Source organism: Sturnira hondurensis, unplaced genomic scaffold (assembly GCF_014824575.4).
Source record: "Sturnira hondurensis isolate 20B ecotype Veracruz unplaced genomic scaffold, ASM1482457v3 Scaffold0011253, whole genome shotgun sequence".
Taxonomy (NCBI): Eukaryota; Metazoa; Chordata; class Mammalia; order Chiroptera; family Phyllostomidae; genus Sturnira; species Sturnira hondurensis.
The window spans coordinates 1,876,457-1,904,104 of record NW_028083884.1 but is presented as its reverse complement, the minus strand read 5'-3'; the positions used below and the strand labels follow the sequence as shown (position 1 = coordinate 1,904,104).

General features: G+C 44.7%; 1 protein-coding gene across 4 annotated transcripts in view; it reads left to right on the top strand.

Moving 5' to 3' along the window:
* Nucleotides 1-12,090: 12,090 nt before the first annotated feature.
* The window catches only part of SEC23IP (SEC23 interacting protein), a 37,690-nt gene continuing 22,132 nt past the window's right edge, over nucleotides 12,091-27,648 (top strand). For 3 of the 4 annotated variants that reach the window (XM_037059633.1, XM_037059632.1, XM_037059631.1), the window contains exons 1-8: nucleotides 12,092-12,332; nucleotides 17,268-17,791; nucleotides 18,649-18,871; nucleotides 19,890-20,083; nucleotides 21,053-21,142; nucleotides 23,144-23,264; nucleotides 24,629-24,718; nucleotides 26,165-26,306. In XM_037059633.1, coding sequence (XP_036915528.1) covers nucleotides 12,173-12,332; nucleotides 17,268-17,791; nucleotides 18,649-18,871; nucleotides 19,890-20,083; nucleotides 21,053-21,142; nucleotides 23,144-23,264; nucleotides 24,629-24,718; nucleotides 26,165-26,306 — 1,544 coding nt within the window. In that variant the 5' untranslated portion in view covers nucleotides 12,092-12,172. Of the gene's footprint in view, nucleotides 12,333-17,267; nucleotides 17,792-18,648; nucleotides 18,872-19,889; nucleotides 20,084-21,052; nucleotides 21,143-23,143; nucleotides 23,265-24,628; nucleotides 24,719-26,164; nucleotides 26,307-27,648 lie in introns of all 4 variants that reach the window. The other variant, XM_037059634.1, reaches the window with a different exon arrangement.

Sequence of the window (27,648 nt, the reverse complement as noted above, 5' to 3'; positions counted from 1 at the left end):
GGGTGGAAAGCCTTGGGTACCTAGCAAAGGGCAAAATTAGGTTGGGACCTTGCCCCCAGGGTGACCTTCCCTTCTCTAGCATATTGCTGGTCATGTGGTTTAGACCGCCTGACCATTCATATTCCTGGTCACGAGGTTTGGACTCTCCCCTCCAGCACGTTGCCAGAACGTCTTACAGAAGGAACAAAGGGGCCAGAGAAGAGCCTTAGATGACTTCCATACAAGCCCTGGCACAGCTACTCCCTTAAGCGTTGAGCCCTCAGGATAATGAGATTATACATCAGGTAAACTTCAGAACAAAGCCTCGGATGTGCTTTGGTCAAACCATAGATAACATTATTCACTTACAACTGTGAGAAGTTCTAGGAAGAAAAAATGAAGTTCTGTTAGAGGGATGAACAGCTCCATCTCTTGTCCCCAACAACTCTTGTTGTTACCAAATGCCTTCAAATTTCGCTCCAAATGCCAGTGCTGCCACCAAATCTGTTAGGGAACAAAAGATGAACTGAGTAAACCTGAAGATGTAATTGGCTTACCTGAAAAATTCATGTCCCAGGCAGTGTTCTGTTTAGTGAATGAGAGGTGCTCCGAGGAGCTGTACAAAATGGAAGGTTTTCGTGGGCAGGAAGATGAGACAAGGAAGTTATTAGCAAAAGAAAAAGGACTGTTTCAGGCAAGGTCACACTGTTTTAATCTGAGAACTTGTATCCTTCATTTCTGGGAATAGTTTTTTTCTTTTCCCTTTGATGGTTTCCTCCCCAGCATTTTCTCTGTCTCTGTTCTTAGCAGAACTCTAAATAAATATTCAGCTATGGGATTTCCTTGCCTATCACTCTAATTTTCTTATGTTCGTCTCCTGTTTTCATATTGTTCTTTTAGCTTTATTTTTTGGGAATTTTCTTACATTTATCTTTCTTCTGTTGACTTTATTTTATTTTTTAATAAATCTCTTTCCCTTAGTCTCCTCCAACTAATCAACAGGACCACTGGGCCACAACACTTATTGACACACAACATTCAAAAGTGGGGCCTCTCTGGCATCCAGGAGGTATTAGGCGGGATCCGTGGTAAACTAAGGCGGGGAGGAGGAGGGTGACCATCTCACCCGTCGACTTGTAACAGGGTGCAGCCAAGGTGGGGGGCCACCAATTGGGGATTTGTAATGGGGTCCAAAACTCAGGATGTCCAGGAAATATTAGAAAAAAATATATATAGGATGTCACCACCCCCACAATCCTGAGCTGGGGGGCGGGACACATGGAGCGGGGCCATTGAGAGCTGTTTTGCATAGCAACAGTTTTGCAGCCAACCTCTAGAATGGTCATTTACCATCTCTAGAACCTTTAACTGGTTTCATAGATGTATTAAACAGCTGTGACCATGCTTTGAGCCAGGGGGACGGGAGTGATGCAACTGGGAGGTAACTCCCCCTGGTTACTGAGCCTGAGTGAGAGCTTGGAGATGATGGGCACCACGCCTGCCTGGACTTAATATGGCAGCCTGGCAAAGTTGGAAGAATAAGGAATGCTGGCAGGTATAACTGATTGTGGGAGGAGTCAGAAATGGGGCTGCAGAGGGAGATTGGCCCTGGGATTTAATTCCAGGCGTGGCAGACATGCGGGCTTTTGGGGACCACGTGGCTTTGGCAAAAGTTGGGACCGTGCAGCTTTAGGGTGGGCCCTTTTTGCCACGTGGCTTAGGAAGCAGGAGAGACTTTGCCTGGAAGAAGAGGGGTGACCAGACTCTTGCTGGTGGGCCATGAGAGGGTGCCACATGGTTTTGGGTCAGCTGGCAGACATGGCAGTGACATAGCTGATGGTGCCGGAACCAAGGAGCTGCCTGAACCATGGACTTCTACTTTCCCTGAGCCATGGGACCCTGGACTGGGCGAAGGGGAGAAGGAAGGACTGTGTTGGTGGGTGTCCTAAAGGACTTGACTATTTTTAATGAAGACATGAAGTCATTACTCTAAATCTGTATAACTTTTCAAATAAATAATCCCTTTCCTTTTCACCAGTCTCTGGCATTGGGAGACATCTTTCCTGCATGGTGGGCAAGGTGAACCTAGTACAGGGTTGGGGGGACCCCTGGAGCACAAGGGTGGGTCCATTTGGTAATAGTGTATCATTCAAACCACCCTCTGTTCTGTGACACAGTAGTCCTGAGCCTGGACCAATAAGATTGCCTGGTGTTACGAACTTCATGGCAGGGATAGTGTGGGAGGAGGGGAGTGCTTGAGACTCTGTGACAGTTTCACTAGGACAAAGAGCCTTTACCAACTGAGAAAGAAAGCCTTTGCCGCTGCACATTGTTCCCAAGGTTTAAAAGGGGAAGACAGAGGGGTACCTAGACGCTGACTATAGTGTGTAACGCCTGAACCCCAAGGGTTAGTACTCAGATTAGCTGAGTGCCCACTCGTAGGCTTGGCTCAAAGAATGTAGAACAAACTTACTAACTAACTTATTAACCACTTTATTTCCTCTACATGTCGGGTATTGTCTGGTGGCTGTTTGCAGCTTCATGTTCCTCCATACTTCTTAAATAAGCTTGCTATCTCATTTCCACTCTGTGTGTTGTCTCTCGCTTCAATTCATTTCCTGTGAGAGGCAAGAATGAGGAGCTGTCAGGATGGACCCCAACTGGGGTTCCTCCCTATAACAAAGGTATTGACTTTTTTTGGTTTCCTGAATTTCTTTTCTTTAATTTTTCTATGCTTAATGATTTTAGAGAGGGGGGAAGGGGGTAGAGAGAGAGAGGGAGAGAAACACCAATTTAAGAGAGAGACACCCCTACTGGGGACTAAACCCAAAACCTAGGCATGTGCCCTGACCAGGAATTGAACCTGTGAACTTTTGGTTTACAGAACGATGCTCCAACCAGCTGAGCCACGTTGTCCAGGGTGCTTCTCTTTTTTAAACATACTCTGGTGCTACTCTTGGTTGCTGATTCTCTTATCCCTCTGAAGATATTATTCATAGATATTTTAATGTTTTGCCTTACTGTGTGGGCTGTTTCTGCTAAGTTGCCATTTTCTGTTCTTTTTGAGTGTGTCTTGTTTTGATCTCTGATATTAAAAGATCTCAGCCACGTGGTGATCATATTTAAAGTGTGGAGACTAAGAAGGTGGTCGGGAGATCAGAGCATATAAACAGGCCTTGGTGAGGTTTTGTTGTTGTTTAATTTATATAAGTTTATTGTCGTACAAATATTTCATAGAAACAGCAATGTATCAAGCAAGGTCAGGGTAGTAGGAAACGACTTTAAAATGTAGGTTTGGCCCTGGTTGGGTAGCTGAGCTGGTTGGAGCGTTGTCCTGGTATGCCAGGGTTATGGGTTTGACTCCTAGTCAGTCAGGGCACCTCCAGGAGACAACCAATGGATGCATGATGAGGAAGGCAGTGACTCAGTCCCCCCCGCCCTCAAATCAATAAATACAAATTTTAGAAAATAATGGAAAATGTAGGTTTGTACACACTGTTCTGTTTACGTGAGGGAACAGGCTTTTCCAACATCAGGCTGGTACAACACGGGAGGCATCGGCTGCAGCGGCCGCAGGTAGGTCTCTCCTGCAGGAGTGTGTCCGTACCCTTTGCACGTTTGGGAGCGGTGCAGATAAGAGTTCCGGAGCCCCCCAGCAGGAATGTCTGGGGCTCATTTTGGGGCTGAGGCGAGGTCAGAGGCCCAAAGCAAGTGCTGACAAAGTACCGGGGCAGGTGGAAGGTGTGCTCCGGAGCAGGCTGTGAACTTACTTACGGGGCGATCTGGCCAGGCCATCCTACTGGGCAACCTTGACTTCAGTGTCTCTTTCGTTCCCATAACCCGGAGACGATTCTTCTAATATCTTCCTGCCCAGAGGTTGAAGACCTGGCAACAATGTTTCTGTTGTTGAGCAGAGAAATCGGGCTGGGGTTGTGGGAGAAATTGTTTTATGATTCAGTATGTACATATTTGCCTAATCTTCATTTTGTGTTGTCCTCTCGAGGAGGGAAAATTTACAGTCTTCTTCCAAGAAGGGGGTGGTTTATGTTCCAGTTACTCAAGTTGGGGAGGGGACCTAACTGCTTCTTAAACAGTTTCAACCAATCCTCCTAATAATGTGACCTCTCTCTTCCCCTTCGCTGCCACTTCCAGAGGTGTCTGAGGTTATCCGGTCCTAAACCTTTAGGTGATTCCGTGATGCCAATAAAATAGCCTTTGAGCTTCCCCCATAGTTGGTTTCCTAAACCGTCCATTTGGGGATACCTTCCAAAATGTTGTTGCCGCAGCATCCTCTCCCATTCTCCGCATCCTTAGGCACTGATGCTTACAAAACCAGACCCATTTGTGTTTTCAACAGTTTTAGGAGAAAGAAAATAAAGATACATCTGTTCCATCTAGTGTCTTTCCCCGGGGAGCTACTCCTGGTTCTGCTCACGCCTCCTGTGACTGCTCTATAATCTGAGCCACCTCCGTGGCTCCGCTGGTCCTCTGCGGCCGCCTGTGCACTTCCGGGCCCAGTCCCAGGCTGCTCTTTTCTGACCCATTTTATCACACCGAGGTCAGAGTGGACTTTCCACAAAGCAAGTGTTATTATTTCTCCACCCTCCTTTACACACTTTTTTGATTCCCTTTTCCTTTTAACGGTAAGGCCCTGCATCATTCAGCCTTGATCTGTTAGTGGGGAAACGGCACCAGAAAGTTACTGGTGATTGAAACTCGGTTCAGCAGCCTTGATACTTGAGCTCTGGCTAAGAAAGAATTCAGAGTCAAATTGTAACAGTACAACCAGAGGCCCCCCCCACCCCAATAGGGGTTTATAATGGGGGGTCCTGAACTCAGGGTATCCAGGAAATATTAAAAACGACACAGGATGTCTGTCCTTAGCCCCTCGAGTTTGAACTGGGGGATGGGACCCACGAAGCAGGGCTATTGAGAGTTGTTCTGCATAGCAACAGTTTTGCAACTAACCTCAGGCATGGTCATTTAACATATCTGTAACTTTTGACTGTTTTCCTGAGTATGTTAAATAGCTGTGGCCCTGCTTTGAGCCAGGGAGATGGGAGTGACTTCAACCCATGACTTAACTGGGAGGCAACTCCCCCTGGTTACAGAGCCTGAATGAGAGCTTGGAGGTGATTTGCTCTATGCCATGGGGTCATGCCTGCTTGGGCTTATTATAGCAGCCCAGACAAGCAGGACAAAGATGGGAATGCTGGCAGGTGGAGCCAATTGTGGGAGGAATTGGAAATGGGGCCGCAGAGGATTGGCGCTGAGATTTAAACCCAGGCACGGCAGCCACGCTCATTGGGACCACACAGCTCTTGGTGGGTAAGGAGAGTCATGGGGTGTGGGGGCTCCCTTCACCACACAGCTCAGGAAGCTGGGAAGCAAGGTGTGGCCGTGATGCAGAGCTTGCTCTCAGCAGTTTGGAAGGATGCAGGAGAGATGCTGCGGGAAGGAAGGGGGTGGAAGGACTCTTGCCGGTGGGCCATGGGAAGTGCCATGCAGTTTGGGGTTAACTGGAGATTGTGGTGACGACACGGCTGATGGTGCTGGGAACTGCAGGAGGCCTGCCAGCTGAGCATGGACTAGTGGGAATAACCAGGGCTACCTGAGCCACAGACCTCTATTTCTTTTCCTGAGATATAGTACCCCAGACTGGGCAAAGGGGGAAAGGAAGGGTTATGTGTTTGTCGGTATTTTAAGGAACATTGGGATCTTAATGAAGACATGAAGTCATTACTCTAAGTCTGTGTAACCTTTGAATAAATAATTCCTTTCCTTTTCACCAATCTCTGGCATTGAGAGCTATAATTCCCTGGTAGCAGACAAGGGGAATCTAGTTACAGGGGAACCCCGGGAGAAGTGGGGGGTCCATTCAGTAATAGAATATCATCTCACCTCGCCTTGGGTCCATTCTGTAACAAAATGTTTATTTAGAAAGTCAAAGAGGTACAAAATGTGAGCCAGTTGGGCTGTAAGGGCTCAGGAAATGAATTATTGGAGCAAAAGGGGCCCTTGGAACTTAGGAGAAAGAAAGCAAGGATACAGATTCCTGGGGGGAGGCGGGGGCAATGTCTGGGTGTGAGAAAGGGGGAGCATTCGCATGGGCTGGGGTCTTTTATCCCCTTTAAAGGTGGGGACCTTCGGGGAGGTCCTGGAGGAGGATTTCAGTGAAACATTCGTCAGCTTTCCAGGTGTGTCCTTTCACGGTCACGGTCTCTGCTGATTGGTTGGCACCAGAGGGGGAGGTCATTAGCCATCACACTTGGTCCTGATGTCAGCTGTGGCATCACCCTGCCAGGCCTTGCTGCTTTTCTGGACCTGGGGCTGAAACAACAGAAGCCTAGATGTTATCAGTAGTTAGACCAAAACTGTCTCGGACTTCTGGTTAAGATGGCAGCATAGGTAAACATGGCTTGCCTCTTTGTAAAACCGTAACAAAATTACAACTAAAATACAGAACAACCATTGCTCAGAACTGACAGCAATTGAGTTGAATGGAAGTCTGATAATTACAGAATTAAAGAAACCACATCCATCCAGACTGGCAGGAGGGGTGCAGATGTGGAGTGGGCTTTTAATCATATGTGGTGGAGAAAAATTCAGGAAGGATATCTTGGGGGTGAGAAGTCCCGGCCCCACACCAGGTCTCCCAGCCCAGGGTTCTAGTGCCAGGAAGATAATTCTCCACTTATCTGGCTGCAAACACCAGAGGGGATTGACTCAGTGGAAGAAACTTTTGGAGCCCCAAGCAGTTCCCCTTAAAGAACCTACACATGGACTTGCCTACTCAGACTCACTCCCTCTGGGTTCCAGCGCTGGAGCGGCAGGTAGAGTGGCATCAGTGGGTGCAGGCAGGGGCTGAGGTGTCTGGCATCAAGGTGAGAAGACGCCATTGTCCCTTTGCTGAGCCCTCCCCCTGCAGAACTGGCAGACTGGTAGCATATCCAAGATTCCATCAACTTCACTAACACTGTTTGATCTGCCTTGGAGATCCCCAGAGACTCTGCCCCATCCAACTTATGGGCCCATCCAAGCCACTTTTCCATACGAATGGCTGGTCTTAGCTCAAGCTGCACAACTTCCTAAATCCTCTCAAATGGCAGTAGCTGTCCTCAGTGGTTCCCAGGCCTGGAGCTTGCAGCTTCGATTCACAGCTTGGCTTCACCTGGAAATCGCCAAGCCCAGTACAAGTAGCAGCCACCTCAGACTTCTTTATAACTCAGGAAGGGTGGCCCCAAGCAAAACACAGGTGGGGGCTGATCTTGGCCTGCACCATCCAGGAACCCCCAGGGGTCAGCACACCCAGTGGACAGCTACAGACCCTGTCAGAGCACCACCACCCCATCCCTGTCTCTGCACAGCTGATCCTCCACGGAGGGCAGCTGTCGGTGGTCAGTGGTCACAGCCAATCCTTGCAGCTGACTGGCCTGGGAAAGTCCCTCCCATTGATCTGCCAACAGCAACCAAGGCTCAAGAGGCGGGTGCACCTGGAGAACACAGCTTGGGTGGTAGTGAAGCCAGAAAAGATGCCAGAGTTCAGGCTGCCTGTCACTACCAAACCCAATAAGCAGAGACAGGGACTGAATCTTTATGGGTGCTTTATTCAGATGGCTGGCCTAACAGACCATCTTGTCTTTTCTTTCCAGGCCAAGGTTTTTATAGCAGGGAATAAAGGAGGTGTGGTAAGAGGTTTTGAAATTCAGGGAAAAGCTAACTGATTAAAAAACTGGCTTCAGCATTCTTGTCCGGGGCGGTGGTCTCTCACCCTGGAGCACAGTGGCTCAGATATCATTTTGAGTTGTTTGCAGTCCTTTTGAGGCACAAAGGTGGAGCTGCTTCTGGTCTCCTGGAGTCAGGGTGGGTCAGACCTTCAGTTCCCAGAACGAAAGCTTTTGCATGCATTGATTACTAAGCTCTCACTTAAACTAAAATTTTCCAACTCTTAAGTCCCCTATCAATAAGGAGGGCCGTGCCACTGGACCCTACAAGACACCTACTACATTAGGTCACACTACCAAGACAGGGAAGCTGACAAAATGAGACAAAGAAACATGGCCCAAATGCAAGAACAGACCAAAACTCCAGAAAAAGAACTAAACAAAATGGAGATAAGCAATCTATTAGATACAGAGTTCGAAACACTCGTTAAGGATGCTTGAGAAACTTAGTGAAGACCTTAACAGTGTAAAAAAGATCCAGTCAGAAATGAAGGATACACTAATTGAAATGAAGAACAATTTACAGGGAAATCACTGTCGCATGGATGGAGCCGAGAATCAAATCAATAATGAACATAAGGAAGCAAAAACAATCAATCAGAACAGCAAGAAGAAAAGAGAATTCAAAAAAACAAGGATAGTGTAAGCAGCCTTGGGACAACTTTAAGCAATCCAACATTCACTTCATAGGGTGACAGAAGAAGAGTAAGAGCAAGAAATTGGAAATCTATTTGGAAACATAATGAAAGAAAACTTCTCCAATTTGGTGAAGGATATAGTCATGCAAGTCTAGGAAGCACAGAGTCCCAAATAAGATGGAGAAGAGGCTCCCAAGACACATCATAATTAAAATGTCAAAGGTTAAAGATAAAGAGATGGGAGGGGAGTGTGGGAGAATCAGTGAGAGGTGAGGGGATTAAGAAGCACAAAAGGTAGTTACAGAGTAGCCATGGAGATATAAAGTCCAGTGTAGGAAAGGGAGTAGCCAAAGAACTTACTTGGATGTGAACAAGGGTGGCGGGGGGGGGGGGGGGGGGGNGGGGGGGGGGGGGGGGGGGGGGGGGGGGGGGGGGGATTGCCTGAGGGATGACGGGTGCTGGGTGAAGGTGGCAAACAGGGAAAAATCAGGAGAACTGTAACAGCATAATCAATAAAATATAGTTAAAAACAAGGAATACCCCTGGCTGGTGTAGCTCAGTGGATTGAGCGCGGGCCTGCGAACCAGAGGATCGCAGTTCGGTTCCCAGTCAGGGTATATACCTGGGTTGCAGGCCAGTTCCCAGCAGGGGACTCACAAGAGGCAACCATACATTGATATTTCTCTCCCTCTCTCCTTCCGTTCCCCTCTAAGGATAAATAAATAAAAGTTTAAAAAAAACAACACAAGGGGCCCTGGCTGGTGTAGCTCAGTGGACTGAGCGCGGGCCTGCAAACCAGAGGATCGTGGTTCGATTCCCAGTCAGGGCACATGCCTGGGTTGTAGTCCAGTTCCCTGCAGGCCAACTCCCAGCAGGGGACGCACAAAAGGCAACCATACATTGATGTTTCTCTCCCTCTCTCCTTTCCCTCTAAAGATAAATAAATAAAAAATTTAAAAAAAGGAATAATGTAAAACCAAACTAAACCCTGTCTCTGTGGAGGCTTTGATTCCAAGATTATCTGACCCAGGTTAGAACCTCATCTTGAAGGCTCACTGCTGATGGGAGTGCTGATGGGAGTGGCTGAGCCAGGGCAGGGCTTGTCTGGGAGGCTGAGCTTGTCTGGGAGGCTGTTCTCTGGCCCCTTTGTTCCTCCCTTCTACCACATGACTAGCCACCTGCCAAGGCAGGAAAGAGGGTCTGAACTGCGTAAGCAGTGATATGCAGGGGGAGGAAAGGTCACCCTGGGGGTGAGGTCCCACTCTATAATTGTCTGTTGCTAGGCACCCAGGGCTCTCCGCACTGGCTCCCTTCTGTACCTGACCTCTTGCTACTGTTCTGCTCATGCCTGTCTAACTGCCCTCTTTTCATCGCAGCTCCCAGTTTTCTCCCACTTGCTCACAGGGCTCCAGCCATACTCTAACCTCTATTTCTCTGAACACAGAAATTAGCGTCTCAGAGTACCTTTAAGAACTGTCCCTTACCACTTCCTCCAAGCCCTCCTCCTCAAGCTTTTCCAGTTAATTTCTACTGGTTGTCTTTTACAACTTTTGATTTTGCTTCTTCAAGGAAGCCTTTTAGGTCACTCTAGAGTAAGTTGTTGACAGTCTGATTGCTTGAAATGTTTGTTATCTCTCCCCATATAAAAATTATACTTCCCTCTCTTGAGGGGAAATCCTACACTATAACTTTCATCACACTTTACTTTATTGTTGTTATGGGTTTAAGTGTCTGTCTTTCTGACAGACAGGACAGTTGCCATGAAGGAAGGGTTCCGTGTCTACACAATGCTACCCCGTGTTTAGTATACTTCCTTGCCTGTGCNCTACTGGTTGTCTTCTACTAGTCTTTTCCAGTTAATTTCTACTAGTTGTCTTTTACAACTTTTGATTTTGCTTCTTCAAGGAAGCCTTTTAGGTCACTCTAGAGTAAGTTGTTGACAGTCTGATTGCTTGAAATATTTGTTATCTCTCCCCATATAAAAATTATACTTCCCTCTCTTGAGGGGAAATCCTACACTATAACTTTCATCACACTTTACTTTATTGTTGTTATGGGTTTAAGTGTCTGTCTTTCTGACAGACAGGACAGTTGCCATGAAGGAAGGGTTCCGTGTCTACACAATGCTACCCCGTGTTTAGTATACTTCCTTGCCCGTGCATGGTGGCGACATGGACTCTCCTTGGACAAACTTTAGAAGGCTTCTAGCAGCTTAAGGCCATGCGCCTAGGATGATCTGTCCCCTTTAAAATGCCTGCCTGAGAAAGCTCAAGACTGCAAGAAGAATTTACCGTTTGTTCCAGCCAAAACCTGGTGCTAGGCATATAGTCCCCTGACCCCCTTCTTAAAGCAGTTACTTCAGAAAGCTTGCAATTATAAATCCTTTCTCCTCCCCTTTGAGATGCACATCATGCAGAGCTATTTCCTCCAGGACTGGAGAGTTGTCACCGCCCAGCTTGGTGTGTACCTTTCTCTAACTTGTGTCACTGCCTAAGAACAGAGACCTTGGTTGCCCCTCCAGATGAAGTTCCAATGAACAAACTCAGGTGGCCTAGCCCATTGGACCAGTCCGCCTCAGCGCCCTTCAGTGGCTCTGCCTCAGCACAGTGTTTAAAAAGTCTCAAGCCTTTTGTTTTGGGGAAGTTTAGTTCGCAATGTTCCCTCTTCCCTATTTCAATAGTTAGTATTTAATAAAAATCTATCCTTACTGCTTTTACTAGTGTCTGGGTTTGTTTTTAGGTTTGACAGTAAACACTAAATAGTTACTGAATTAACCAATAAACAGGTTCTCCGTAGGTGTGAACAGCTATAGGGGAAGGTGTCATAATTTCGAAGCTTCTTTTGAGGTCTCTTCTGTTTCCCTCTTAGAGAAACTGCTTGTCTGTTATTTTTTTCTTTCTTCATTTCTATGAAAAAAAAGACAATTAGATCCTTATTATCCACAGTGCATGTTGGGGATGAACTAGTCAGATTATTGTAATATAAAAAGCTATTTAAAAAGTCACAACCCTGAATTTCAATGACCTGGTTTCTCTCTCTTTCTTAAAAGGGATTGTCCTTACTTACTTTTAGAGAGAAGGGAAGGGAGGCAAGAGAGAGGGAGAGAAACACCGATGTGTGGTTGCCTCTCCCGCGCTCCCCTACCAGGGACCTGGCCCATAACCCAGGCATGTGCCCTGACTGGGAATCCAACCAGTGACCCTTTGGTTCACAGGCCAGCGCTCAATCCATTGAGCCACACCAACCAGGGCTGGTTTTATCTTTTAAACATTTTTTCCCCTTATGGCTTATAAACTTCAAAAGTTTTACCATTTCTATTTCTGAGCCAAAGACAAGTTCAGTTCAGCCAGAAAAAACACGTAGGCGAGTGAGGCATGGCTGAATTTGGCTAGGCCCGGCTACAACTGCCCCCACACCCCTTTTTTGCCTGCGGATTGCGCCCTGCTGCCAGTTCCCGTGGGCTTCTGCTGTTCCTCCAAAATGTTTGCCACTTACATACTCTTGTCAGTACTTTTAAAAAGCTCCCCCTTCAATTCAGGACTTTCTCCATTTAGAGCCAATACCGCTTCCTCTTCCGCAACCCTGCCTCTAGCCTCCGCCTGCACCTCCAACCTCGCCTCCGCTGCGGCCAGGTGTCACGTGCTAGGACTCCAGCATGAAGCCAGCGCCGCCATATTAATTCATGGCAGCTCCGAGAGGGTCACGGACCATCCGGAGTTCTGGTCCTTGTGCGCAAATGCGGAAGTGTGTTGGCCCTGAGTGTGACTGGTTTCCGGCCGGTGGTGCTTCACCGGCTTCCCGGAGACGTGTAACGGGTGGTGGGCCACAGTCATGGCCGAAAGGAAACCTAATGGTGGGGGCGCCGCCTCCACTTCCTTGTCGGGCACTAATTTACTCTTCTCATCTTCGGCAACGGAGTTCAGCTTCAATGTGCCCTTCATCCCAGTTACTCAAGCCGCCGCTGCCTCGGCCTCCTTGCTCCTGCCTGGAGGTAGTGAGGGATGGGGGTCTGGTGGGGCGAGTGTGTGGGGGAGGAGGGGGAGGGGCGGGTGATTGGGTGACAACAGTCGGACTGCAGGTTTTTCTTCTGCCTCCACCCGACCCCCTGGGTAGTTGCCAGGGCCATCAGTGGCTAACTTTGAGTGGCCTGGGTACTTTAGGACCATGGAGGCGGGGTCAGGTCACAAGACTTGCTTTGCTCTTCGTTAAAGGACCCCTGTTCCGAGTGGTGGACACCACTGCGCTCCACAGATTTTTATTGAACACTTCCTGGTGTGCCCGGTACTTTCAGGGAATGCACACGAAGTATACAGGGCTCTCTCTTCTAGGATACAGTAGGGTATCTCCTAGGGTAGACGTGTAACATTCGCAAAGTTGAGGTACGGAATTCAATGCTCATCTCAAGACGCTGCATCACTTCCTCTAGGGCTGTTTCTTGTTCTCTTAGGTCCCACTCCTGTGTGTACCTTAACTCCTCGTTCACATTTTTGTTATTGTAGCGAGACTGCTTTTTAGTGGCCGTGTGGGATAACCCAGAGAGTGGTGTTTAGGAGCACAGGCTGTGCTTCTGCCCTGGCCCTGCCAGGAACTTTCTGTGCGACCTCGGGCATGTGGCTTTACCTCTCTGTGCGCAGTTTCCATTATGTGCAGCCTGATAGGGCTGTAATGAGAAGTGAGTTAATTTTTGTAAGGCGCTGAGTATAGTATAGTGCCTGGTGCATAGTGTTACATAAGTGTTTGCAAAATAAACACACATGCCTATTTGGATTGTGGGCTTCTTGAAGTTTGCAGCTCAGACTTACTCGCCGTTTTTATTTCTAAGATATTTAGTGCCTAGCACACAGATCCTCAGTAAATGCTGACTATTTTCCCATTGAATAACTCGTTCTTGCTTGGGGGACTGAGAAGAGGTTTCGTTGGAGAGGTGAAGGGCAAGCTGGAGGCAGTTGTACGTGCAGATTCCCCTTCCCTTGTGGTGTGTTTCTTCTTGGGGCTTGTCAATGACCTGAACATATATTTATCCTACCCTCTAGGACATAGGCTCCACAAGAGCAGGGATTTATACCCAGAACGGTTCCTGGTACGCTGTAGACCGATTTTTCAATGGTTGGTTGTTGAATAAATGAAAGGATGGGAGTCAGGAATATATACGTCTCATTTTGACAGTGTGGCTGGAAGGTTAGGCGTTGCCGTGTTGGGTGAAGGACTAGCATGGTTGGAGCAGAATGCGGCAGGAGGTTGCAGAAACGAATAAGGCCATACGCGGGACTTTTGCATCATCCCCTGCTTCACAAATGCTTGGTTCAGGCCCACCTTCCTTGCTCTACAGTGTTTCGTCTGTGTGTGTCGCTGTCAATTAGTGCTAAACATTTTCGTTGTCAGGTACTGGGGGAATGTACCTATTTTGAAAACTCTGGGTTCTTGGACATACCTTATTTTGTAGTGAGAAAATTAATATTTTTTGGAACTGAAATTCTGTACAATTATTTTTCCATTGCTAAAAAACATTTGATCATTAGCAACCCATTCAGAAAATTTCCAGAGACAAAGGAAGTAACAGTTAATCATCTTGGGGAAGGAGATAACCTCATACATAGGAAGCAGTTTCATTCGATCAGCAAACATGGATTGAGTAGCTTCTGTTTGTCAGGCCTTGTCCCGTGTGTCTGGGAGAGCCAGAGCAGATAGCGTTGCCCACAGTGATTGCACAGTGTACGTGTACACACTAGCCAACTGCGTGAGCAGTTGCGTTGCAGGCTTATAGTGGCTAGAGGGGGGGATTGATAGGCTGCTGTGAAAGCTGTGGGTTTCAGTCTGGCTGACCTGGGAGTGGACATTGCTTGGGCCTCGGGGCCTCCAGGCCTCCCAGAAGAGGTGATTCTTGAACTCAGTGCAGAAGGATACACAGAAATTAGGGAGTCTGGAGAGGCAGGCATATGTAAGAGTCTGAGGTGTGAGAGAATATCTGCATGTCTGGCAGGGTTTGGTGGTAGGTGCCCACATTCTCTCTCCTCACCCACCTCCTCTCCTTGTCCCTCTCCCCTCCCCCTCCCAGTAGAGCAGTATGACCAGAGGGTGTGCAGGGGGGCAGCTTGAGTGGTCAACGGGGACCAGATCATGAAGGGCCTCTTGTAACATACTGAGTTTGTGACCACCCTTGATAAGCAAGGCAGCGAGATTAAAGGTTTCAGAAAGACTGGAGTGTTCTGAGATTGCCCTGGAGTAAAGCTGGTGGTAGCAGGAGTGGGTAGCACTATAGCCCTAGTCAGCCACGTTGAGTATGGAGAGCAGGGAATGGATGCGAGAGATTTTCAGGCTATAAAATCGTTGGGACTTAGTGACTCATTGGTGGCCAGGCTGTCTACTGTAGTGACTCCTCCTCCTAGTTCAGTTTTAGCCTCAAGACCTAGCTCCAGCACCTGGCACGTAATGGATGCTTTGTACATATTTCTTGAATGAGGATCCGAATGATTAAATGGAGGGGATGGGAGAGAGGGTGGAGTCCGAGGGGCGAGGTTCTGGTTTGAGAGGGTGGATGGAAGGATGGATGTCGTGGTAGTGTGACGTGGTAAAGGAGCACGTGGAAGGGGGCGGTGGTGATGGTAAATTCCATTTTATGCATACTGCACTTGAGGTGTATGTGGCCGAGCCTGCTGAAAGTCCAGAGGAAGCAGGTGGAAAATAGGTTCTGGAACTAATGAGAACAGTCTTGTTTGAGACAGAGTTGGGAGTGTCACAATATACAGGTAGGTAGGTGCCCATTAAAGGTGTGGGTTTTGATGTTAAGGGTGTTCACATGTAATTGGAAAGTGCCTGTGAGGTGAGGCTGGCATTATGGTGAGATCACTATTTCATTTGTAATTGATGCTAATCAGAAGAAAGCTTCCTGAATGAGAAAGGTTTCCCCAAATTGTCCTAAAGAGTGAAAGAGGTTCCCCCCCTCCTATGCTTGTAGTTATTTTTCTTTTCTTTAAGATTTTCTAAATCTATTTTTAGAGAGAGGGGAAAGGAGGGGGAAAAAGAGGTAGAGAAACATCAATGTGTGGTTGCCTCCCGCGCACTCCCCTACTGGGGACCTGGCCTGCAACCCAGGCATGTGCTTTGACTGGGAATCGAACTGGTAACCCTTTGGTTCTCATGCCCGCATTCAATCCACTGAGCCACACCAGCCAGGGCAATGCTGGTAGTTATTGAGAGGTAAATAAGTCCAAGTGAGGTTTACGTGACTGAATAGAGAGGGTGGAACTGGAAATACGTAAGAAAAGTAGAATGATACAAGCAGACAGAAGCCCTTGTGCAGGAGGTGATATTTTATTTTTAGTTACAGAGAAACAACCTAGAAGAGTATTTTGAATAGTGGGTTATTTTTGTTAAGTGGATGAAATATAGTGGGAACAACCTAGAAGCTCAAGCCAGAATCCGCCAGCCCAGGGTCCTCCTTCAGCAGATCAGGATGGAGCCTGCAGCTGGAAAGAAGGCCCCCTTTGTCAGGTCTCAGAGGCAGGGACCACAGTGTGCCTGAGTGCTGGGAGCAGGTCCACCCACGGACAGGCTCCACCCTTCAGGAGTAGGAGATGAGAGGGGATGAAACCAGAGAGGGGAGAGATTAGGGAGAAGACAACAGAAGGTACAGCAAGCGGAGGGCTCACCCAAGTTAGGGTGGAAGAGTGGGCTGGGCTTTTGAGGCCACGTAGAGGAGAAACGCTTTAATTTTACAACTTGGTAGTAGAATAGAAGTTAAATAGATGGTGCCGATAATACCTACAGTGAAGATCAAGTTGGGCAAAGGGAGGTGAGGGAACCTCCCTTGGTGAGAAAAGGACTTTCTAGTGATTGGGCATTCTCTGATGACAAATGACCTGGTTGTGATACTCTGTGGTTTTAGGGCTGGCAGTTCGTGGTTGACCTCTTTTGCCTTGTGAATACAAATGCCACGTGTTCATTTGTACAGTCTGTGCTTTGCTGGTGAGAGCCCTGACATACCCCTTCCTGTCTTGCCATTACTGTAGAAATAAAATAATGTGTATTGGGTAGCAGAACACTATTTGATTTCTTACCAGGAAACAAGCGCATTCAAAAGAACATGTAAAAAAAAAGGGTACATGTAAAAATAGTAGGCATAGATTTTGTTTCTGTTTTTAAAATTTTCTATATACAAACATGTATAATGTCCGTATATTTACAAAAAGAAGTAACACGTAACTATTTATATTCATTTAAAAAGTATGGAAAGGTATGGACCAAAATGTTGTTAGTGGTGATTGTCTCTGGAAAGTGGGCTTATGAATGAATTAGAATTTTTTCTTCCTTTTTCATTTCTTTTCTTTATTTATTTTTAATTTTTAAAAATATGTTTATTTTTAGAAAGGGGGAAGGGAGGGAGAAAAAGAGGGAAACATGTACAAGAGATACATCAATTGGTTGCCTTTTGCATTCTTTCAACTGGGGACTTGGCCTGCACCTCAGGCAAAAACCCTGACTGGGAATCGAACTGGCGACCTTTCGGTTCACAGGCCGGCACTCAGTCCACTGAGCCACACCATCTAGGGCTATTTATTTTCTTTAAAAATGTTTTTTTTACTAATTGACTTTTAGAGAGAGAGAGAGAAACATCAATTTGTTGTTCCACTTATTTATGCATTCATTGGTTGATTCTTGTATGTGCCCTGACTGGGGATTGAACCTGCAACCTTGGTATATGGATATGACAGTCTAACCAACTGAGCTACCTGGCAAGAGCCTTTTTGTTGTTTCTTATTAATATTTTTTAGTCAAAAAGTAGTTTTCAAAGGAAAAAATAAAAGTTTTTCATTTTTTTCCTGTAATGTGGAAATGAAAGTTTGAACAACAAAATAAGAGTTACAGGCGCTAGATCTGTAGAATGATGTCATACTTTTGAAACCATTTGGCCTTCTGTCTTTTTCAGAGGATTCCGCAGATGTTGGTGAGGAGGACAGCTTCCTTGGTCAGACTTCTGTTCACACGTCTACCCCACAGACATTTAGTTATTTCTCTCAGGCATCAAGCAGTGGTGATCCGTTTGGGAATATCGGGCAGTCGCCGTTAACAACTGCAGTAACGTCAGCTGGGCAGCCAGCGTTCCCCGAGCCCCCAGCTGCTCTCCCTTATGCAGCCGGGTCCCAGGATGCGTTTCCACCGTCCAGCTCGAAGGCTCAGCATGGTGCTCCACCGTCTTCGCAGATGGGAACAAGTAATTATTTGCCTTCTCAGCCAAGTAGTCTCCCTCCTTCAAATTTTGGGAGCCCACCCCAAGGAATGCCGCAACAGGGGTACAATCCCTATCGCCATACTCCTGTAAGCAGCAGAGCTAACCCGTACATCACACCACCACAGCTGCAGCAGTGCCAAACGCCGGGCCATCCCGCCCACGCCCCACCCCCTGGACCCCCTGTTCACATGTACCAGATGCCGCCGGGATCTTTGCCACCGGTATGGAGACCTGTTTTTGTTTATTTTATTTTGTTGTACTAACTATTCACTTTGTAAGCTCTCTCATTGCTTTTTGTAATCAATATGATGATACGTTATTTTCAGAGGATAGCTTTGTAAGCTGTATGCTTTGATTTCTTACCAGGAGAAAAAAGTATTCAAAAAAACGTAAAAATACTAGGTACAGATTTTGTGTCTATTTTCAAAAACTTTTTATACCAACATGTTTTAAAAGTAGCGCATGAATGGTTCACATTTTAGTTTCTATTATCTGTATTGAAGCAGTAATTGATTTTAATGAGTTAATCTGTGCCAATATTTCCAGATTTTAGTGCTAGATAGATATCAATAATTAATGGGATCTAAGGACCAGTGAGAGTCAAAGCAATTATTATCTTAACAGACTGCCAACCTCTCATTTTTTAATTATGCTTTTTAATCTAGATAATTACAGGGACTAAAATTAATTACTCCAGTAGTTTCTTTTATTTACATTTATGGAGTTTGGAGCTAGACAGTTAAACTCTGTTTCAGGAGAGTGATAGTGACATTTACATAGGGTAAATTTTGTAAAATTCCCTTACGCTTTTTTCCCAACTGATATCCAACTGACTTCCAAGGGGAAATCAACTAAATCAAAAAAGGGGAAACAGTGGAAAGGACCCAACCCAGAGTGGCAGAAATATCAGTATTATAATAAGACTGTAACATAACTTTACTCTTGGGGATGGAGAATGGGTTTCATTTTATTCAATTTATATCAGACTAATACACAGACTCTTGATAATGGGTCTGAAGCGTATACAAAACTGCTCCTTGGAACAAGCGTGACAGTCGGAACTTCTTGTCCCCTCCAGATTCCTCCTCCAGTGCAGTCAGGGCCCCCCTCTGCAGGACAGCCACAAGCCCACGCTAGACCTGCGGGCCCTGCTGTGCAAGGGCCGCCTCCTTTCTTACTTCAGAACCAGTATGAACCCGTCCAGCCGCACTGGTTTTACTGCAAAGAGGTCGAATACAAACAAGTGTGGTTGCCTTTCAGTGTGTTTGACTCTTTGAATCTTGAAGAAGTCTATAATTCAGGTAAGCACTGATTATAGGTCATTTATCGATATAGCAGATTTTAGGGAGAGAAGTGAAGGGTGTTTAGCCATGGCTTACTTTTTGTGAATGTCGCATTGCTTAATCCTCGTCAATCCCAGCAGACTGTACTTTAAGATGGTGATAGTAATATAATTCCTGAGTTATTTGAGCAAGTTATTTGGAGAAGTGTTTTAACAGAGGCCTTTTGAATCAGAGAAATAGAGCAGTTCATATAATCTAGGTGTCAGTTCTCTTTTGGGGTATAAATTTTCCTATTTCCCTTATTCATTTTAGCTATAGGGTGTTTGTAAAGTGTTTTCTCTGGAAATTTTATTTTTTAAGATACTGTGGAAAAAAGTGACCACGGTCAGCTGAGTCTTGGAACTGCGGTAGCTACATCTCTTGAAATAGCCAGTGCACAGGAGCGCGCTAAGGCTCTGAGAAGTCTTGCAGTATAGAAATATGGTGTGTTCTTTTTGGTGTATCCTGATGATATTTTATCATGAGACTTAATTACCTATTGATATTCTTTAGAAATATACTTCATGAGTATTGCTGCTTTGGTTTAAAAAATATACCAGTTATTTCACTTATTTTACTATCATATTTTTAAAAAGTTTGCTCTGGCTCTTTGTTCACTTGAGCAGAATCATGCCCTGGTCAGCGTGGCTCAAGTTGATTGAGTGTTGTCCCTCAAAATGAAGGTCGCTGGTTCGATTCCTACTCAGGGCACGTGCCTGGGTTGTGGTCTTGGTCCCCTGTTGGGCATGTGTGAGGGGCAACCAGTCGTGTTCCTCTCACACATCAGTGTTTCCCTCCCTCTTTTTCCTTACCCCCCCCAAAATACATAAACAAAATCTTTAAAAAAATCATAATTTTGATCAGCACAGATTAATCTTAAATATTTTCAAATAAAAATGAGCTTAGTTCTTTGTCTTTCAGGATCAGTCACTGGATTCATTATTTATTACTTTTAAACATGCCTTGTAACTGTCCGGTTAAAATGTGGACTTTGCAGTGCAGCCAGACCCGGAGAGTGTGGTTCTAGGCACGGACGGAGGGCGCTACGACGTTCACCTCTATGAGCGGATGAGGAGAGCTGTGTACTGGGAAGAGGAGCCTGCTGAAGTGAGGCGCTGCACTTGGTTTTACAAAGGGGACACAGACAGCAGATTTATTCCCTATACAGAGGAGTTCAGTGAAAAGCTAGAGGTATGTGCGCTTTATTCCTTTATGCTTTTGTTTGAAAAACGTAGGCCCTGTGTACATTGGAGCCTCAGGTAATCCCACTCACAGGAGCGGACTTTGTTTACTGGAGAGCCTGTCTTGGTCCTGTGCACAGAAATCGTCGTCGGTGTCAGACGGTTGCAGGCAGGAGTGAACTGCAGCTCTGCCTTTGTTGCTTACCGTTGTAATCTCACGCAGCTGTGAACTTGAAAGGCCTGCTAGGGGTTGAATTGTGTCCCCTCCAAAAAAGGTATGTTGAAGTCCTAACCTCCAGTAGCTCAGAATGTGATTTTGTTTGCAAATAGGGTCGTTGGCACTTTATGATGAGATGATTGTGGAGTAGGGTGGCCCCTTCTCCCATATAACTGGTATTTTAAGAAGACAGCATGTTGCCCTGGCTGGTGGAGCTCGGTGGATTGAGCACAGGCCTGTGAACCAAAGAAGACAACACGTTTAGACAGACATAGGGAGAACGCTCTATGAAAATAGAAGATTGGAGTGATGCTCCTGTAAGCCAAAGGGCACTGAAGGTTGTCGGCAAGCAGCCAGCAGCCGGGGGAGGAGAGGAAGGAGTCCCCTGTAGGTCTCCAGGGGAATGTGGCCCTGCGGACACCTAGGTTTCAGGCTCCTGGCCTCCAGGGCTGAGGGAATCGGTTTCTGTTATTTTGAGCCTTGCAGCTTGTGGTCCTTTGTGATGGCGGCTCCAGGAAACAACTGACTCTCTAATCTTGGTTTTTGCTGCTGTGTAATGTGGATAGTATTGTTAGGAAGTGATTGAAAGTAATTAATTAAATGAGGTAATACATGTAGAGTGATAAGTATGGGAAGCAGTTAGTACATGAGAGCTGCTGTTACTGTTATTTTTATTACCATCATAGTTACGATTTTCTCCCTTTTTCTCTTAATATGTTACAGATTTGTAATCATGAGTATATGTTCTTTCCATTATCGTAGGCTGAATACAAAAAAGCTGTGACCACAAATCAGTGGCACCGCAGGTTAGAATTTCCAAGTGGAGAGACAATTGTTATGCACAATCCAAAGGTAATGGTATTTTTTAAGATATTAAAGTTTATAGGTTCATTAAAATAATTATTTTGTAGAACGTGTTTGATAAATGTTTGTTTTTATTTCTGCAGTAGGGATAGATTTATGACAGTGCATTGAATGCTTTTAAGTTTATAGTTCACATTGATCATAGAAACAAAAATAACACTTAAATCTGGCTCATGAAGTTTCTGTTTGTGGCAACATGTTAGCTGAGCTTAGTATGCGGTACAGAGGTTGCTTGATGAACTTTTGCACTTGATCAGAGGTCAGCTGACTTTTTCTGTAAAGGGCAAGAGAGTAAATATTTAAGGCTTTTTACATCGTATGGTCTTTGCTGCAGCTATCAGCTCTGCCTTTGTAGCCTAAAAGCAGCTATAGGCATTGGGCATTGGGCATTAGACATTGGGCATGGTTGTTTTTAATAAAACTTTATTTGCGAAAACAAGTGGTGAGCCAGTTTGGCTTACAGGCCCTAGTTTGCCCACTGTGCCCTTGATGACAGTTTGTTTCAACCTTTGAAATGGAAAATGTGTTTTTCCTTCTTATTTGTATTGTCTTTAGAATAGAGACTTTTCTAAAGATAATAGAGACAATAGAGACTTTTTTCTGCTTATTATTTTTAATGTACTGTTAGTGGTGTTTGCATCCTTTTATTTACCATTTTCAATCTCTGAGCTCCGGCTTCCCCACTTGCAATAAGATTCACCTCCCTGGGCCATAGTGGTTTGTCTAGTGATTTAACTAGATGAAGTGAGGTAATTTATGCCAAAGCATCTAGCATAGTGCTTGGCATACAGTTGCTCAGAACACAGGCTATTTATTTATTACAGGAAAGTATAAAGTAACCTATACTCTAACCACCTCTGTAGTCCTTATTGATATATTCTTATAAAAATAGCCCTGGCCAGGTGGCTCAGTTGGTCCCATACATCAACAGGTTGTGGGTTGGGACACATACGGGAGGCAACCCATTGATGTTTCTCCCTCATACTGAAATCTGTCTGTCTATATCTCTCTCCCCTCCCCTCCCCCTCCCTTCCTCTCTCAAATCAATTAAAAAACGTATTCTTGGGTGAAGATTAAAACAAAAAAATAAGTAAAAATAAAAACATTTATATGTCAACAAAGTTTAAACAGTATAAAAAGGTATGAAATGAAAAATAGCCTCAAAATAACAGCGTCTTACTTCTGCATCCCCCAGTATTTTGTCTTGATGGTAACCACTCTTATCTTTTTGTTAAAAAAAATTTTTAAACTTTTTGTTTTGTGTACAAACACAAAATTTTGCATAGCATTTTGCATGCATTTATTTTTTTGAAAGACATATTTTCATATGACTTCAGGTTTAATTTAATACAGTTGGATTTAACAGAATATATGTCTTCCTGCCCTGGCTGGTGTGGCTCAGTGGATTGAGCGCTGGCCTGTGAACCAAAGGATCGCTGGTTCGATGCCCAGTCAGGACACATGCCTGAGTTGCAGGCAGGGTCCCCAGTAGGGGACTGGTGAGAGGCAATACACAGTGGTGTTTCTCTCCCTCTCTTTCTGCCTCCCTTCCCCTCTCTCTAAAAATGAATAAAATATTTTTAAAAAAAGAATATGCCTTTCTAAAAAGTGGTGAGTAAGTCTGTTTTTGGCAGTGAAAAAGCAGTTGTCAATAGACTCCTGTTGCAGGTAACTTTTCCTTAATTTCTTATGTGTAAACTGGGATGTTTATATTACATTTGTAAATCCAGGTATATTATTTCTGATTTAGTTGTATTATTTTCTGACATCAGCATTGGAAATAATGGTATATATTTGCTTAGTTTTAATGGTTACTGAACCCTATCAGGACTGTTACAGATTGGTTTTGGGGGAACAGTAGTAGTACTTGGCGTATAAATTGTCCATACTCTGAAGGTAGTTTATTATGTACTGAAACACATATTTAGCCCGCAGTGGAAATGAATTTGGTAGTGAGACCTGTCACAGTGCTTCTGTTGTATCTTGAAGGTTATTGTTCAGTTCCAGCCTTCATCAGTGCCAGATGAGTGGGGGACCACACAAGATGGACAGACAAGGCCCAGGGTTGTAAAGCGCGGGATTGATGACAACCTTGATGAAATTCCTGATGGTGTGTATGATTTGTTTGGGACCAGTGTCGTTTCTAGACTTCTCTCTCTTAGCATCATTTATAGAAGGAGGACGTAAAGAGGCAGATGTTAGGGTTACCTGCCATAACATGCAGAAATCAGCCAGGTTTATCTTTTAAAATTTTTTATTGCCTTTTTTCTTTATTTTTACATTTTGAATTCTGTGAAGATATACAAATCATGTAATGTAGATTCTAAATTTTGTTGGTTGAAACTAGGCTTTTCGCTGTGTTTATGGGCTTGTTTTGTCATGCCTTAATTCGTTTTTCTTACTTTAGTGCCAGCATGGCAAATGTTTTCTGTAAAGGCTAAGTAGTAAATATTTTAGGCTTTGCAGGCCATATGGATTCTGTTGCATCTATTCTGCTCTGCTGTTGCATTGTGAATGCATCTATAGACTATGTGAACAAATGGGCATAGCTGTGTTTCAATAAAACTTTATTTATATAAACAGACAGCATGATTAGGACCATTAGTCCTGGTTTGCTAATCCCTGCTCCAGTGTTGGTCCTGTGAACCAAAGAAGACAACACGTTTAGACAGACATAGGGAGAACGCTCTGTGAAAATAGAAGACTGGAGTGATACTCCTGTAAGCCAAAGGACACTGAAGGTTGTCGGCAAGCAGCCAGCAGCCGGGGGAGGAGAAGAAGGAGTCCCCTGTAGGTCTCGGGGGGAATGTGGCCCTGCGGACACCTAGGTTTCAGGTTCCTGGCCTCCAGGGCTGAGGGAATCGGTTTCTGTTATTTTGAGCCTCGCAGCTTGTGGTCCGCCACTTAAAGTATAGATTTTATTTTGACAGTTACATACTTTATATTTATTTAATTGTGTTATGAAATTACAAAATGAATGTACTCATTATGAATCTGAATGAAATAACCAGAATAAAATAGTAGATTTAACTTGGAGATGTTCTTATTATAGTATATGTGAATCTAACAAATCAAAGAAAAGGATTTGGGGGAAATATTTTGAAGTTTTATATTGGCAAATTGCTTCTCCATAGAGGGTTCATAGAGGGTTCTTCACTCCCTGTGGAGTTCGGAAGAAATCCCAAGGTTATGGAGCCTCTGTAGGTACAAACCTGCTGGCCATCGTGTGCTGATAACTTCTGGGACCAGAGACAGCCTGCTTCCTCCGCTCCTTGGTCCAGCTCGCGGCTGTTTGCCGAGACAGACTTTGGGTTTTGTTCTAATTTGGTAGAGGGTAATGAGGCTCATTAGGTTGGAAGGGCCATGCATTTTGGGGGAACTTTGTGATGACAAAAGGGAAATCTGAATATTGCTGTTCAATTAAGGAAACCCAAACACATGTCCAGCTTACATGTGTGTGTATTTCTTTTGTAGGGGAGATGCCTCAGGTTGACCATTTGGTGTTCATGGTACATGGCATTGGGCCTGTGTGTGACTTGCGCTTCAGAAGCATTATTGAATGTGGTGAGTGTTAGTCATTTTACTTCATGGAATGATTTGAGAGCTGATAGAGGGACTTTTAAATGTTCGTTTTTAAAATAGCTTCCAGCTGAAGGGCTGTAAGAGGTGATTTATTTGATCACTGGGAATATTAATTTGTACTTGATTTGATTTTATGACGTGTATAACTCATAAAAATCTAGACTGTGAAGAATTAGACGGGATCTGGGAACTGACTGGGCCTTTCTCGTAGCCTCTGCTGAAGCGCCTCTAGCGACTGGGGCACCTGTACATGAAACCGGTTTACAGTGAGTCAGTGGTGGGGGGTTGTTTAGTGGGCGTGGGAATCCCTGTGGTTCACGGAGATTTTTGAGGTTTTTTAAAGTATATTTTATTGATTATGCTATTAAGAGTTGTCCCTTTTTTCTCCCCTTTATTCTCCTCCACCCTGTAATCCCCTCCCTCCAGCATTTCCTCCCCGTAGTTCATGTCCGTGGGTTGTACATATAAGTTCTTTGGCTTCTCCTTTTCCTGTACTATTCTTAACATCCCCTGTCTGTTTTGTATCTACCCGTTATACTTCTTATTCCCTGCACCTTTGCCTCCATTGTCCCACCAACCCCTTCCCGCTGATAACCCTCCACATGATCTCCGTTCCTGTGATTCTGTACCTGTTCTAGTTGCCGGACCACCCGGTCTGCCAGCTGCCAGCCTGCTGCATATCTTCCCCCCCTGGTTGCCCATCTCCGCCCCTCCTACCAGTCTGGATGAATGTTTCTTCTTTACCTCCTTGGTTGTCAGACTTCCTTACAGTTCAATTTTCTGGCAGTTCTTGTGGTTTTTTGCTTTTAAATTGGTTGCTATCCTCCTTCTGGTTTTGTGAGGAAGCACAGTGTGTCCACCTATGCCTTCATCTTGTCTGGAGAAATCTGAAGCTTTATTTTTATGTCTGTGTAAATAGTTCTTATTTATTGAATACTTAGTAGGTGCCAAATATCTTGCATGTATATATGCATTTATTTATTTCCTCACCTGAGGACATGTTTATTGATTTTAGAGAGGGGAAGGGAGGGGGAGAGAGAGAGAGAGAAACACTGATTGAAGAAACATTGATTGATTGCCTCTTGTATGTTTCCCAGCTGGGCACCAAATCTGCATCCCAGGCATGTGCCTGACTGGGAATCGAACCAGTGACCCTTTAGTTCAGAGGCCCAGGCCCAGTCTACTGAGCCATGTAACTCAGGGCAAGTTTGTGATAGTTAAACTAACACTTTTTAGTCATCAACATGCCTCTAAAATAATGAAAAGTTTAAAAGAACTTTCTAAACATTAGGTTTATTTATTTTTTTATTCTTGAAAAGTTGGTGTTATAAAAAATACTGATCTAGTTGAGATAATTGCTAACTACCTATCAAGCTAGGCGAATTTAATTAATATAACTTGTTGTTTTCCTTGATATTTTTTTTGAAGTGGATGATTTTAGGGTGGTTTCACTCAAATTGCTACAGACACATTTCAAGAAATCTTTAGAAGATCGGAAAATAAGCAGAGTGGAGTTCCTTCCAGTCCACTGGCATAGTGCGTTGGGTGGGGATGCCACAGGCGTTGACAGGTTTGTGGGTTTTGTTACTTGTTCTTCAGATTATTCAAACTTAGATTCAAAATTTAAGCCGTAACATGAAAGTGTTTATTATGACTTTAATGAATGTATTTTTTAATTTTAAATTTATACTTCCTCTGAAACATGATTAAATACTGGTTACATGTACATGGTACTTTTCTGTGTGTGCGTGCATGCACACACGTATATATGCAAGTATATATGTATGCATATATTCTTGTTATCAATATTTAAGAGCATCTAGGAAATTTACGGTGGTTTTAGAATACTGGTGTGTAGTGGTTTAGCGAGGGGCTGTCCTGTATGTTGTAGGTGTTTAGCAGCATCCCTGGCCTCTACTCTCTGGATAGTAGTAGCTCATTCCTTCCCACAGTGTGACCGCCAAAGATGTGTCTGGTCATTGCCAAAGGCACCCTGGGGGTGAAACCACTCCTAGTTGAGAACCACTGATTTAGACGATTGTTTCTCAGTGGAGCACTTTTGGCAGGACAGTTCCTTGTCACGTCAGACTGTTTCGGGTGTGCTGTACGCCATTTTGTATCCTTAGTCTGAATGCCACTGAGTGCCCATAGCACTTACCCAGGCACTGCGACAAGTAAGAATGCCCTCACTCGATTTTGAATGCTCCTAATTGAGAACCACAGATTTAGGTGATTTTTTAAAAAAATTTTTAAGAAAAATTTTTATTTATTTACTTTTAGAGAGAGGGGAAGGGGGGAGAAAGAGAGGGAGAGAAACATCGATTGGTTGCCTCTCACATACCTCCAAACGGGGACCTGGCCTGCAGTCCAGGCGTGTGCCCTGGGTGGGGATCAAACTGACAACCTTTTAGTTAACAGGCTGGCGCTCAGTCCACTGAGCCACACCAGCCAGGCAGGTAATTTTTTTAAAAGTTTAGGTAATATTTATGCTAGAACACAGGGTTAATAGCATCTGAATTTTGGTAAATCATCATGTTTCAGAGCACATGGCTTAAGAAAACTATCCCTGCAAACAGCATTCTGTGCATGCTGGCCCTGTTATGAGGGTGTTTTCTTTTCCTGTGGATGTTCTTGAACTTCGCTATGGCCATTCTGAAACCAGAAAGGATTTTCATCTCTTTAAGCCCCTTTCTTCCTGATACTTTCTCTGTTGTCCTTCCTACCCACAGTTTTTGTCATTCTGATTTCCAATAAATTGGAAGACAAATGAAACTGTAGGCTTTCTTTAAAAAGAAAAATCTTTTTGTAAGCCTTATGTCATATCATAACTCTTCAGAGAGTTCCAAAATTCATAATATAGTTAAAAGCACAAATAGCAAGTTTTTTTGCTATAACTCTGTCTACAAATCAGC